This window comes from Centrocercus urophasianus, unplaced genomic scaffold (assembly GCF_019232065.1).
Source record: "Centrocercus urophasianus isolate 14NV4802_14NV808 unplaced genomic scaffold, USGS_Curo_1.0 seq_38, whole genome shotgun sequence".
NCBI classification, from domain to species: Eukaryota; Metazoa; Chordata; class Aves; order Galliformes; family Phasianidae; genus Centrocercus; species Centrocercus urophasianus.
This window is the reverse complement of record NW_024884955.1, coordinates 1,819,786-1,835,002: the sequence shown is the minus strand read 5'-3', so window position 1 is coordinate 1,835,002 and position 15,217 is coordinate 1,819,786. Positions and strand designations below refer to the sequence as shown.

Below are 15,217 nucleotides of genomic sequence, written 5' to 3'. Positions count from 1 at the left end.
GTCAGTTTTCAGCGAACATCCATACCAGCTGTTCTTTAAAACAACAGAGCTATTTGCACTAAAGGAAGTGATATTTGGATATAAAGCCTTTGAATCTGATCCTGACCTAGAGTAAACTGGCCTAGACCCACTGATTTCCTTAAGGCTATTCCAATTTAAATATTCTGAGAGCTGAAAAACAAAGGCAAAATATTGCGATTGAAATCAGATTTCACATTCATTTGAACTCTATGCATCCATTCTTTTGTGTATGAAAGTACTGCTCTCAGGGGGAGTTTTAGAAGGGCAATAACCTAGGACCAGGCTATAGGTATCTGTATAGATCCTACAGACTCAACCATCCATGTGATTTCTCTGAATTTTCTTTTCTGCCCCATCACAGAGAATACATAACACTTGAGAGATCTGCCTACCAAACACAATGGAGTCAGCTCCCTCATCCTTCCTGTGATTCAAATATGCTACTTTTGCTTTTAAATTAAGGTCAGGTTGGTTCTTGGCAACAAATCTCATCTTCTGCTTTATCCTCATATTTTGGCAGGTGGTCCAGTTAAATATAAAGCTGTATTCTTTGCTATAGGTTCTCTTAGTTGCATTTCAGTGGTATTACTGTTCAGCTGAAGAAGTCCTGGGGGAGTAACTAGATTACACTAACACTTAGTGATGTGGGGAAAAAATATCACAGAAAAATAGCCAGTCTTTGAAAGGTAGGTAGTACCACATCACATGGATGGAGAAATGGAAAGAGATCTTACGGCAACTCATCCTTGACAGATAAACATCTGAGAGAGAAAGAAAATTGAATAAAATCTTTGCCAAAGGATCTGTTGATAAATACTTACAGCTGTCTTCTTCCTCTGTAAAAACACTAACAACGTAACAGGCGTAGACAAAACCCACCAGCTAGAAAATAGAGAGAATAAATCATTTCAGCATCAATCTTGCAAGGCTGGTCAGAACTTACTTGGCATGATTTTAGCAGCCAATATTTATTCTCCGCTTGGCAGCGCTACTGAAATGGTGTAGCCAAGTGATATTTATTGTAAGGAATGGAGTGCAGGTGTAGGTGTAGGTGTCTTAGATGAAGACACTGCAGGGAGCACAGTCAGAGCTCAAAACAAAATACTTGCAAGACCCATCCTCACCTTCAGAATAGAGACCTGCTGTTGCCAGAATGATTGGGAAAAACATGGGTTGCATTTTTTTTTTTAATACAAGAACTATCACATTAACTCTTAATAAGAAGTGATGGGGATGCAAGGGTGAGCCTGATGTCTGTATACAGGACAGACACACAGCACTAGATGTTATTAACAGGAACAAGAATTCATCAGCTTTGTATTTCTGTAATAAATGGCATGGAAGGGTAGAGAAATTACTTGGGTGAAGGAGTTACTAGCAAGATGAGAGTAGTTTTTATGCAGATGACATAGAATCTTAGTTAACCAGAAAATCAGTGATATACCAGCAGTAACATTCAGAACTGCTGAGATATTTTCTAAGTTAGGCTTGGAGATCAAAATCCATCGGAAGAAAATTCCAGTCTTACTTCAGGTCCACATTTTTTTACATATCCCTCTATCTTTGGAGAATAAACACTTCCACATGAGGTAATCAAGCTTTGGGCACGCAAAGTAAACGGCTGGAGCATGGTGAAAAACAAGCAAGGCAATAGCAATGGTTTTAATTCACACATTGCATAGACCAGCAGGAAATTGCTACTTCCTAGGAACCAGATAGAAACAGGAACAGTAAAACAACAGGGTGCCTCTCAAGTAACACCTACCCTGGTGTGGTGTGACCATCTTGTCAACTGATTGCTCAGTGCAGCACTTAGAGCAGAAAACATGAGTGAACATTAAAAAGCACTTTATGGTGGCCTAGTGAGTCTGTGCTTAGTTGCCAGTCTGTAGAAGTTCTAACATGTCAGAACTGCCTCATTCCATCTCAGTACCAAGTTTTCACCCAGCCTGAACAGAGAAACAAGCTCTTGGTACTATGGGAGTTAAACATTCCAGATCCAGCAAGGTTTTATTTTGCTCTGCCTTCTTTCTGTTAATCAAATATCCTCCCCATCCTTCATTTTACATCTTCACAAAACACCCCACTTAGCAGTATCTTGGTTGACAGTAACTGTATTAGTAAAGTTATTGTGAGACATAATTGTTTTCCACTGTGAACTCAATTTTCTTGAACAAGAGTTAGAATGTAACATACAGTGACTCACTCTATGGGAAGACAGAATGATGCATGATGAACCCAGAAAAGTAGAGTCCATTCATTTTTAATATGACAGAAGCATACATCACACTAGAAAACAAAAGGCAAGTTAATGAGATTTCTACTGGGGAGTTATAAGGTATCCTTGATTTCCCATGCTCTCTCAGACAAAAAACACCTCGTTGGAAGGAAATGGAATATTTTCATAGCATCACTAAGCCTTGTATCTCCTTTACAATCTCCTATAATCACATAAGAGACAAGCTAGCTCTCTTTTGTCTCTGGTGAATCTGATCAAAACATATCCCAGTACCTTGGTGGAGGAGAGGTGGCCCTATGCATTCCACGTTTCCCTTGTTGTGCATTTTGAAAACCAGTGCTGCTTCACGCTACGTTTCTATAAACTACAGCAAACTTTGCTCAGAAAAAAGTCCTTTCGGGCACGCTGGAAACAGCAAGGCCACACGTGTTGACCAGCTGATTTTACCTGCTGACTTTGACAATCGCCTCCAAACAGAGCTATTTCTTTTTAAAAGCGAACAAAGCAAACAAGGGCCAGAACAGTCAGACATCTTCTACTTCTCATGCTCTTTTCGTGCCACCAACAGCGGCTTCGTTTCCCCCCTTCGGGCCGCGGGGCGAGTGGCGGAGCTGGCCGTGGTGCTGAAGCGGGCCCGCATTGCCAGCCCCAGCCGCGCCCAGACAAGTGACTGTAAGCCAGCAAAGCAAACCCTTATAAATGCTCCTGGAAAAATAAAATGCTTTAGCTTAAAGTCGGCACAGCATTCAGTGGACGTCTAAGCACTTTACTGTATGTTCTTGTCTCTGATGTGCGTTTGCAGTCACCTCAGAATCAAATTAGGAGAGTGATTATGCATATTTTTTGCGATTGCTCTGCCATATGTATTTAAGCTTAAAGATCCAGCAAGATATATCGCAAGATATAAGGTCAAAGCATGTGATTTACATGCACACACATATCCAAGCAGGAAAGATGCATCCTGAACATATGCTCTGATTCCAAGGAAATCCGAGGGAGGTCTTCTCTTTTCCCAGAATTTCCTGTCACTCCTTAGAGTAGGAGCTTTGGGGTAATAACCATGCAAAATGCATCTCTGAATCCATCCACTATTACTGTATGCTATAACATACACACACACACCAACCTTATCTAAGTTTGCAATTTCTGATATCCATTTCAGGAAACTCCTAATTCCAGCTCCATTAGAGTGGGGAGTTTTGTTTTTATTCAGCTCCTGATTGTTTCAAAATGACTTTATTCACGTTTAATATTTTCTTGCATTAATCTAGTAACCCATTCCTTCTTGACAAGAGTTTCATCAATAATAAATTGCTTATTCAATGTAATATTTTCTTTTTAATTCAAGAAAGTCTTGCAGCCTGTCCAGAACAGGATAGCTTCAGTGACAAATGAGAGAAGAAACAACAGGAAAATGAATTGGATTTTCATTGGCTGACCTAAACTATAATTAAAAATATCACCTCAGGGATTTAGTGAACTCCTGGGACTCCCTGCATCTTGCCACCTACGTGAATTGTGAATGAAAGATAGCTAGAGGGGGGGGACTGCCATTCCTATTATCTGGTCTCTTTCACTGGAGGAGTCCACTAGAACATGGAGTGAGCAGACTCCAAAAGATACCAGTGGTGCCCTTCTGATTTCGTTCTTGAAGGAGACATTTCAAACCCCCAGGCATCACCAAGGTTAGCAGCAGTTAACACAGAAGAAAGCTGCAGAGGCCAAGACTTCGGATGCAACTTCACACCTGCTCAAAACACAATCTTTGTTGCTCATTTCAGTAAGAAAGACTTTGTTTTGAGCTCTACTGTCTCAGGGAATAGCAGTAATTCTTAGATCTTTACAAATTATATAGGGGAGGTGGAAGAGGAGGAAATAAGCCAATTGAACTTGTGAAATACTGAAAAGTTAGTGAGGTAAAAATGACACTAAGCTATTGCTCTAATTCCCCAAAGAATGTTCTTGGGCTTCAGCCTCTGCTGCAGTTTCTCCACGTGCTCTGCATGTTCAGTACCAGCTTCCTCCAGGCTGCACAAGTATCCAATTAAGCTTTTTATTAGGAACACATGTTGCAGACAGGTGTGTTCAGTCAGTCTATCAGACAGCCTGGGAATGCACACACTGTTGAACGAGAGAGGATGGATATGGGATGTCCTAAATGTTCTTTGGGCAAATCAGCAAAGCAAAAAAGGCAGAGATGACAAGCATACCCAAAATTATAAAGAAAAGAAATTCATTCCTCAGTCATCTCAAGTAACTTTTTAATAGCAATTGAATCCTCATGGAAAAGAAGCACTGAAAGTATTGGAGCCGCAAACATTGAGTTACAGGAAGAGCTAAAGAAATAGACCATCTGGCTACAAGTGTACAAAATACATGAAAAATGGGAAGACAAATTTTAGGAGGTGTTACCATTGCTTGTGTAAAATCTTAGCTTTAAACTTACATCCGTTCTAGTAAAAAATTCTGGTCTCTTCAACTCTTCCCTCCAGAGAAAAGAGAAACCTGCGATTCCTTTTTTTTCCCCCCACCACAAACAATACATTCAGAATCCCCTTCTTCAGTGCAGATGAATTCCATGTTTCACTTCTAATCAAAGCTAAGGAAGCATGTATGTTCTCAGTGCAAAAGGATATATAGATACAGAAATCTCTGGCCAATTCACAAAAAGCAAAAACCAGCCTGTGAAAAAAAAAAAAAAAACTGCTATGACCAAAAAGTCAAATGGAGCAAAATGCTTTGGTTCCCTGACCTCTTTACTTTTTGGATGCAGTCACAACCACTGAAAATCTAGTTTCTGCCAACAGCAAAGCATCTCCTGCGCCTTGCTTCTCACATAACATCTGCTGTCAAATCTTGCATTGCTGCCTTCCTGGGAACCTTCCAACCTGTCAGTTGGAGTGAAAACAGCAGACAGGCAGGCAAAGGGAAGAGATTTCCAATTTCCACCCCATTCAACAGAGCCTCAGGAAAAGCCTAACCCTCCAACTCCCAGAACTACCATATGGATAGCCCAGAGCTACACCACATATTTCAAAATCAGAAATCATTCCTCTCCCTGCTGGCTAGCAAGATGGGGAGATGCAAGATAAATCCTTGCTAAGAATACAAAACAGATTTTTTGGTTGCTGTTGCATTTCCTGATTGGGTTGGTAGGATTACATGCATGGTGACATTTCTATACTAGTACTGATTTGAAGAAGTTTTGTTCTAACAAGTTTTTTCTCTTCCAGTATCTTCTATTCTAAAGCATCAAGCAAGATTTTCATACTGGGCCATACAGCTATTCATATCATGAATAACTGCTGACTGATATGCCCAAGTTTGATCCCACTCCATATTAAAGCAGTCGTTTTTGCCTTCAAGAAATACAGACAAGGTATAAACAAAAGTAGAGTGAGACCTTATGCATACTCTTCAAATATATGCACAGGAGTGGGATAATACAGCCACAGCAGGAGTCAAGATGACAGCCGTCACTGTGGTTACCATATGGCCTAGGGTTTGCTTTCTCTTTCCTCTGGCATGTAAGATCAACTTCAGCAAGATTAACTCAACCTTTTCCCGAGTACACAACACAGTGTACTATAGTCCTCAAAACTCTGAAGGAATTGGTATCCCCAGAAAACAAAGAACTCCTCAGCTAGATACTGCATAATTACAGAACACTGATATTGCACTGCTGGATCACAAATCAAAACCAGCAACAACAACAAATCAAATTCTAAAAACCCTTAAACAAAGCAAAACTAACAGAAGAACACAACAATTTTGCCTGTCCCTCCCCCTTCTTAACTGACTATTCAGATCTCAAATGTGCAGCACACAAGGAGGGAATTAGGTCACGTCACTGCCCCCCCCTGAGCCTTCAGTTCCTAGTTTTTGTAGTATTGATCCAGCCCCTCTGCCCGCCTGCTGAGCAGTACCTGCCAGGCACTCTGAGAACAGCAGCCTGTAATAAAATCTACCTTAAAATGAGATTAAGGGAACAAAAAATACTGGCAGGGATCAAAGAGTTTGACCCTTAGAGGCTAAAATGGGAGAGAACTGGCTGTTTTCAGGCAAGGTCTGAGTGAGAATATGAAAAAGCTTTCTTTCTGCCTTACCTCAGCAAAGCAGGGAGAAGTAGTTCTATTCTCCCCAGTACATGACAAAACTATGCCTGTAGCTGGCAGGAGCTAGAGGCCTGGGGCTTCAATATTCTACTTTTATTACAGGACAAGTAGAAATCTACCTCACTCTGTACAGCTCAGCCCACGTGGCTTTCTTGCATATAAGTACTGTACTCTCATTTCCAGTGTTTAGGATGCAAAAGCCTACAGTACTGAAGTCCCAGATAAAAAGATAGAGAAAATATTTTCCCACATTTTATTTTATCTTAAGGTTCCCTCTTCTGTTTCTCTATCCGCCCCTTGTGGTGTCCTGCGGATGAAAGGTGAAGGAGAAAACACTCCCAGGGACACAAACTCATACACATCTGTGTGACCACTTACATTAGGGCCATCTGCTCAAGTTTTAGTTAGCTGATGTAAAGCAAAGGTCTTTCTCATCCAACCTGGGACCATTTGTTGGCCAAGCTTCTACCTGGGGCACAGGTACTTGTGTCTGTCAGATGTGTAGGAAGGATGCTAACAGTGACACTTTGATTTCTGGGAAGTTCTGACTTCACCAAACTCAGGACCGGCACCAAATCATCAGCATCAGTCCTGTTCCAGCTAACAGCTCTCAAAGAAAACAGCTTCTAATCTTTTGGATGCCTAGGTTCTCTCATACAAACGCACTGATGCAACTCGCAGATCTTTTGATTTGGAACACCCTCCCTAAAGGAAAACTCACAGAATATTAACGGCCTGCATAGAAGCCAGGGAGCCCATCCAACTCAGGAAACAGGAACTTCTCTCTCTGCCTGGTTTGTGTGACACAGCCAGAACAGAGTCCGAGTCTCGCCTGCTCCCTGCAGTTCACTGGGTCACATGGATTATCCCAGCTAATAGGAAATGCAGGATGAAGACAGTGGAAATTTGTACCAAAAATGTGCAGAGAAGTACTTGCAACTCCAGAAGTTTGGAGTTTCTCTGTATTTCCAACCCTTTATCATTTCATCAAGGCAAGTTACTCCTTTTTAAGTCAAAACTGAAAGCTGAAATGCAGGTATTTCAACTATCCGTGTCAGTTTGTACTTAAGGCCACTGACAACAAAGTAACAAACCAAAGCAGATTAGAAAGTTGTGGGTTGCTAACACCACTGCAGCTACAAAAGGCAAGAGCACCCATGAAATAAGGCAGACAGCAGACCTTTTCCTTCAGCTAATTTTACAGAGAAATGAGAAACAATTAATTAACAGTGAACATGAAGGACACTGAACTACTGCAGAGTATTTAAAGACTATGGAAAACTCAGATGAGGAAAGAGTCAATAGAAATATTTAATGCACATCTTAAGTGTCAGCAGAAATAAAACATGCTGCTTTCTGTGGTTCCTTAAAGTCTATTTCACTTTCTGGCAGTGAGGATTTTCTCCCTTCTACTTTTTCACAATAAAAACACATATTCTTGCTCCCTCACCCATCATTAAGTCACAGAACAGAAGAAATCCTTCTTTAGAAGAGTCTCTGCCCATATTCAAACACAAATTTCCCCACTCCAACAGGGATACAGAATGATTTGTTATTGGACGGCTGCGTGTGATGCATAATTCTGTTAGATTTCTGCTATTCATTTCCAAATCTTTATAGCAATATTATTCACAAGAGAGAAGAACATTTACAGAAGCTTTTGCAATCAGATGATGTAAAAAAATCAGTGGAAAGTAGAGACCACTCACGCACCTGGAAACAAACCAGCATCTCCTCAATAAGCACCGCCCTGCAGCGCTCTCAGCACCGTACTCACCGCAATCAGGATCTGGAAGGAGCTGTGCATGACCTCAATGTAGCGATACTCCAGGGCACAGCCTATCACAGAGATATAGGAGTGGCTGTCCAGTCCTGCGATGCCAGACATCGAAGCCTCCTTCCTTACACAGCCAGGACCGTTTTCACTCCACCACGACTGGTGCCGGGAGATGTTAAACGTCAAGAGCTCACTGTCCTGAGAAGTTGCAAAGGTAACTTCGTTTACTCTGAGAGTATCTGACATGCTGTATTAAAAATCAATGCAAACTTAAAGTTTTTCACATCCTCGCTCTCAAGAAATGCTATCACAGATCAAAATACATTGGCCTTATATTCAGTATTAAAAGCATCCTGTAAAAAAAACAAAAACAAAAAGCCATGTGCTATGGGTCTGTCCTCCGAGCACTGAAAGCAAATCAGAAGGAAATTAACTTCATACCCCCCAGAGTGATTTTCAAAACCCAACAGATCTTCCTGTGCTCCTAGGTTTTAATCCATGCAACAAGTTCCCCTACCATTTCAAACTGTCCAATTTCCTTCCGCACTCTTAACATATGGTGTTTCTGCCTCTCCTGTTAACTTCATTTTCTTTTCATTTTCATTTAACTTCAGTTTCACTGCCTCTTCAGTTAACTTCTCCTGTTAACTGCCAACCTCAGGTCAAATTACCCAGCTGAGCTGACCTCACAGTGATGATTGCAGCTTCTTACAAACACTTTTCCAGGAATTCCTTTTCAACTCTACTTCAGCAGGCTTTTTTTGTTTTGCTCTTATCTTTGCTATTTGATAACCAATGCAATCATGAGTAGTGCAGGAGTTGTGTGTGCAAGCAGCTGCTCATTTAAAAGTGACAACACACTTGAGAAAATAATGATACCAATTGTTATGCCCAAGAGTTCTTTGGGATTTTGAGCTTATAGGACACAGCAAAGTCCTCTTCCAAATGGAAAAACAAGTTGAGAACTAGAGGAAAGGCACAGGAAAGATCAAGCACATCACTGCAGAGATGAGCACAAAGTACCTGGGTGCCCAGCATCACTCCAATGAAGGATCAACAATGCCTTTTGGCCATAGTACAGAATAAGGAATTGCAAGCTTTATTCTGAAGGATAGATTGCCACACAGATCAGGCAGAGAATCCATGCATCTCTACTGGGTAGAAACAAATATTGGATACCCTAAGGTGAATTGTTTCACACCTATCCACATACCACCTAGCACTCTCATACTGGAGTCCTACATGCTGCCTGCAGAAAAGAGGCAGCTCCCAAAAATGCAGCAGTCCAAGCCTGGAATATTCACACTTCCTAACATGAGAAACGTAGCTGGGCAGCTCTGCAGCCTTGATTCCCCATGGGGTCCAGAGGGATCAACAGACAGAGCAGCTAATCCAGTCTGAATCACACTCAGGAGAGACGGCTCATCTCCACTGCCAGTAGAGGGAGCTCAGCCAGGTAGGCCAGCAGATACGTTTTCTCGTGTCTGCATTCATAGCCAGGGGCAAACCGGAGTTACAAGTGCAGAAAATTAGAGTGGCAGCCAGACTTGTGAATAGAAGCCAACCGCCCCAGTACACACATCGTGTAGAAACCCCCCACTGCAACACAGGTACTCAAAAAACAGTTTGCAGAGCTGTTATTAAAATATGCTGCAGGAAGCACATGTTAAGAAATGTGGACAATTAAGTGAAAAGACAGCTGCCAAGTTCCCGACGTAATCACTACAACAGATGGGATGTGTTTTACAGTAGATGGAGGAGGGCACGGAGATGAAGCACGGCACCAGTGCAAAAGCAGTCTGAATAGCAAAGGAAAGACAATAGAGAAGATTTAACAGTTGGGAATGCAAAGAGAGCTGTCTGCATTTTAAAGGCTGAGAGGAATAATGAGATTGGCAGCTCCAGGATAACACACACAGTGCAAGGTGCTGCGCTATCTACATTTCAAGAGACAATTTCCTCCTGTACATTCTCACAGTTTTGGCAGAAATGTCTTCAGCCTTCTCCCTCAGCTGGGCATTGCTCTTCAGTGGTCCACAGAGATCCCATCTATCAGCTAAATCACAGCTTTTTTGCAAAGCTTGCTCTTTCTCTCCCAGCATTGCATGTTCTGAGATCCATGGATTTTCCCACCTATCAGCCCATCCCATGCTGTTCTCTACTCCTTTCAGAAGAATTCTTGTGTGTTTGGAAAAAATAAGGAACATGCTTTTACTCTCCATATCGTCAGTGCTTATAGTTTTGGGTTTGTTTTTTCTGGCTTAACTCTCTTGCAGAAGCAAAGAGCTTGTTTGTGAATTGAGCACGAAAAAGCAGAACGAGTGCTAGGCTGCAGATAGACAGGTGGAAGAACAGTAAGTCCTAAAAGCCTTAAAAGCAGTCACTGTTTTTCACTCACAGTTACACTTCAGCTCTGTCCAAAACTTATCATACTCCAGTTAAGAGCAGATTGGGAAAAAAGCACATTTGAATTCTGAAAGTACAACTTGCATGCTTGAGCCATCCTTTTCACCAATATAACACAAATACTGATTGCACACTAGAGTTGTGCATGCCCTCAGGTTCGCAGTGCAGACACCTTTCTGAACATGCATCTGTCTGCAGCACTGCAGGGCACAAGGGCAGTGCAAATGAAAGGAGCTCAACAAGCAAAGCAGTGCTGTTCCTTTGCTTGTGTCCCTGGATGGATCTCCTTGGAGGATACCTGCATGAATGAGGCATAATAAAAGAGCATTCAAGGAAATCAGTTAATTGACCTTCTGTTGTGCTGTGCTTGCTAGGAGATGAGGAAAACAACTCTGGGATGTCTCCTGTGGATTGCCAGCTTCATTTGTGAGGAGATGGTTGAAGAGAAATGAAACTATAAAACAAGGTACACTAAAACCACGAGAAAAGGATCAATCACAAGAAAAGTTAGGAAACAGCTGTTTCCTAACCTGTCTGTACAGCATCTGAAGTCTAAACATACTGAAATATTCTTAAAAACAGCACGCAGCTTGAAAGTTACTAATGAGTCCCAGAAGGGAGCAAGCCCTGCTGCAGGGAAAGGAGCTGTGTAACCACACTCCCCCTCGTTCCTTGACAGGATGCTATTTGAAGGGCTATCGCTTCCTCTTTAACCTTCAGCCTCCAGAGAAATACAAGCAAAGAGCGATACGAGCTCCTTCCCAGGAGTGTGTTGAAGGCCAGCCAAAAACCACATTTCTCTCTCAACTACTGTAGCACCTGGTTGCTATCCATTTGCCATCAGTGTGAGAAGGAAGACGACGGCACTAAAACTGCTGTGCCTGCCTTTTAGCGAGTCTGTTTTGTGCTCCCAGCTTCACCCCACTGCTTCCCATGGGGAAACTCACACCTAGCTCTGACACTCAGGGAAGACAGCTGTGTTTTGTAAGCTTACTTCTAAAATATTCTTTTTCTGAAAGCTTTTTAAAAAAGCATTTTCTAAAGGACTAATCAGAGATGCTTTTACATCTAGTTAACAGCCTTATGAATTCCCTCCCCAGTATTTCCTTAATTACCAGAAAGACAGCATTAAAATGGCTCAGGAAACAAGGTGAACCCCGTATGAGAGCCCCCAAAATTTGATAGCAGAATCGTTTTACACCTTTTAACTTGGAAATACTTTTTATCAGATGGGGAAAAGTAACGTTTTCCTACAGAACATCACATGCAGTGAATAGCCTAATCACCCTGAGACAACAGAGAAGTGCTTCTGTTGGTTCTCAGCAGGCTTGTTGACCATGCCACAGCACCTGGAGGGCAAAGCTCAGGCTTCCACTTTCTAAACTGAGGTGGAGTTGAGGGGCAATTGTAGCTATGCATACATTTTATCCATCCTCCTCTCAGGATTTATTCAGGTACAAAGTCATCCCAGAGACGCCATCCAGATTCTCTGGAATAAAAATACCTTCCCCCTGCAACCTCCCCTCACCCCCCCCTCCATCATCTGGCTCATAAGGGTTTCCTTTTTCTTCTTGTTTCAAGAGGAGATTTAGACCACCATGTCTCTGAATTCAGATCGAAACATTATGTAGACTTGAGAGAATATAAAGGAGGGAAGGGGAAAGAAACAAAAAAAGAAACCATCTTTACAAAATGAATAATTCCAGGGAGAAGAGACAAAGGGATCAGTTGAACACACAATAGCAATTCCTCAATAGCAATTCCTCAAGCCTCTCCGAGCACTTCTGAAGTTCATGATGAAGAGTCTATCAGCACTGCAGCTGGACAGACCAATGCTCATATGTCTTACCAGCATGACTTTAATTATTAATTCAAAGAGACAACTCATACCAGGGTGTTGCAGCAGTGTGCTTTGCAGCGAGTAGGCAGCGTGGCATGTTATTTCAGACACAGCCTACATGTTAAGAAGATAGCTTCCAATGGCTAGGTAGGCAAAAAAAAAAAAGAGAGATTAAAAGGAACAAACCAGAGGAAGAAGAACAGCAGTCTGAAGAGAGGTCTACCTGGGAGTCCCACCAAGCACAGTGATACAGAGCAGCATTACTGACCTTCTAGAGACAAAATTTCCCCCACACTACAAGTGTGCTCAGAACTCTGAGCAGAGGCAGAGCTGCCAAGAGCCTCTCAGAGGTGTAGCACCATCTCACTGCTGGCGCTGAGAAGCAGCTTTTCAAATCCAGATTGCTGCATCTCCTGCCTGCTCACTGGCAAGGCACTTCCAGTAAAGCTGACATATGCTGACACACTTAGAGGCCTTTCCCAGCAACAAAGGAAGTGTTTTCTTAAACACCTGTGCAGACCCACTTGTGTCTGTCCACCTAATGAAGTTTTCCTATGCCATACTTTGTACTCCATTATTGCTACTATGAAAAGATGGCAAGATAAGAAATAACAGGATAGAAAAAATAGAAGTCAGGCCAGCTTAGCTCTTCCAGGAAATAGAAAATAGATTCACAGAGCAGGAAAGAACATTTTCCCTTTAGATTAAAAAAAATATATATATATATCCAAACCTTAAAAGGTAGTTGTAACTAATGATTAGAGGATAGCAGCAGTTAGCAAGTCACTATAACTGAACAGAGGCAGCTGGAACAGCCATCCTCAGGGCTTCTGTGGCCAGCAGAGAGCAAGCACTGCTGGAGGAACCTGGAGGATAAAGCACTCTGGGAAATGTTGGGAAATACAGGAGTAAATAAATAGAGGGTGGGCAGTGACAGACAACTCAAAGGAGGAAAGGCGCAGGGCAGGAACAATTGGTTGAGAAAGGAAGGTGAACAGCAATCCCCTCAAGTGCTTTTCAGCAACCATACATCTACCAGCCCATGTACTATGGATAACACTGGCTTTATAGCTGAGTCTCTCAACCCTTACTCTGACTTGTCTGTGGGCTGAAACAGGGCTTCATCTCACAGAACTCACAGCTGTGGTGACCTTGGTTTCTGTTTATTCATTCAGCCAGGCACCCACGCAAGCTTTGGTACCCACCACAGCCCTGTCTCACATGGCATAACCCTGTCTGCGGCCTGTACTCCCTCAGCACAGTGAATGCGGGTTTAGTCATGAAAGCAAACAATTTTCTTGCTAAGAGTGCATATGACCATCTGTAACACTATGGTGCAATAGAAAACACACTATGGTGCAATAAAAAACACAGCAATAATAGCAGGGTGGAAAAGTCCCAGGATGCAGCATGCAAGGATAAGCCCAAGTGCAGCAACCACAGGCACAGAAACAAAGGAAAAACTGCTTAGCCTTGGAAGGCCGCAGGTATACCAGAATTTTTAGCAACATATCCTCACCTCCATTGCCAACCCTTAAATGAGGGGATCCTGGCTCCACCCCTTCCAGTCACTCAGGAGCACTGCATGCAGCTGAGCTCCCCTGCGTTAGCCCTGCCTTCCCACCATGTGCTCCATCACTGCTTCAAGCCGTGACTTAGCATTTCCACCTCACCATCATAACTATTTCCTCAGTTCTCCAGGCACATCCTAAACCAGAAGAACCACTTGAGTCCTTTCACCCCTTTGTCAGCCCATCTGAGTTATCACCTGTTTCAGTTGCACTGGGCTGCCATTATCAGCCACCAACTTAACAAACCCCATCCTTTCTAGCTCGCTGCCCTTCCTGCATTCTGTCATTATAAATTAGCCAGCTGCTGACAGATCTCCCTGGCAGGCGGCCCTTGTCAGGAAAGCAGAGGGGCCAGGCAGGAAGACTTCCCTCCCACAGGCTCCTCAGGAATCAGAGGAAACAGCACCTGAAGACCTTGCTCAGAGTTATCAACTCCTTAAAACCTTGTATGTGGACCAAGCAATTGTGCAATGCCTGTCTGAAATACTCTCTGACATACCTGTGCTTAGTTTAGTAGTTAATGAGTTACTCTTTACCCAACCAGCATCACTACACTGGAGGCCTTCTTCTAAAACTTAGAATCTAATCTTAGAATCGTCCTGCTTACTGCAGGACGACTTACAAAGAAAAGGAAAGAAGGCATCGTATTTCTGACAAGAAAATGAAACAACTTTTAAAATGAAACAACTCAGGAGGAATAGAAAAAAGGCTGTAAAGCATTTTACCACAAACAGTATTTGGTTTTGTTTTCCCCAGCGTTGCCACTAAACCAGCAACATGAAGCTTTCATTGCAGCCATAGAGAGCCCACCACATCAGTAACAACTAATACAGAAGCCCAGATCTATCAGAAGTTCCCAGCCATAGTGATCATCCCACGAGCCAAATAAAGGTTCATTATGCACTGACTTTGCTGAAACAAGCCACAGTGCAGAGCAAGGTTATGAGGTGAAGCCCCTCTGCAGTGGAGAAAGCAGAGTTTTTCATGCTGTCTGAATTGCAGAACAGCAGCCTCACCTCACCTGATGTAGGGCAAGTTAGGATTAGTAAACACAAACAATCAGCTGGCTGGAAGCAAACACTGCTGTCAGGGAAGCTCCCCAAGCAGTTTTTCTATGCCATTATTTTCTCTCCTAAGGGAGCTTTAAAACAGATAAGTTTTTGTTTTGTTTTGTTTTTTAATTGGCTACAGCCAAGATGAAGATCATCTCAGGCTGAGCTTCCAGCTCATGAGTAATCGCTGTTTTGG

The 15,217-nt window shown here is 42.5% G+C and overlaps 1 protein-coding gene across 3 annotated transcripts in view; it reads right to left on the bottom strand.

Moving 5' to 3' along the window:
• Positions 1-15,217, bottom strand: part of NKAIN4 (sodium/potassium transporting ATPase interacting 4) — a 47,515-nt gene that overhangs the window by 8,461 nt on the left and 23,837 nt on the right. For all 3 annotated transcript variants that reach the window (XM_042832386.1, XM_042832385.1, XM_042832384.1), the window contains exons 4-5: positions 8,153-8,350; positions 843-903 (exon numbers count right to left, since the gene is read on the bottom strand). In XM_042832386.1, the coding sequence (XP_042688320.1) occupies positions 843-903; positions 8,153-8,350 (259 nt within the window). The remainder of the gene's footprint in view (positions 1-842; positions 904-8,152; positions 8,351-15,217) is intronic.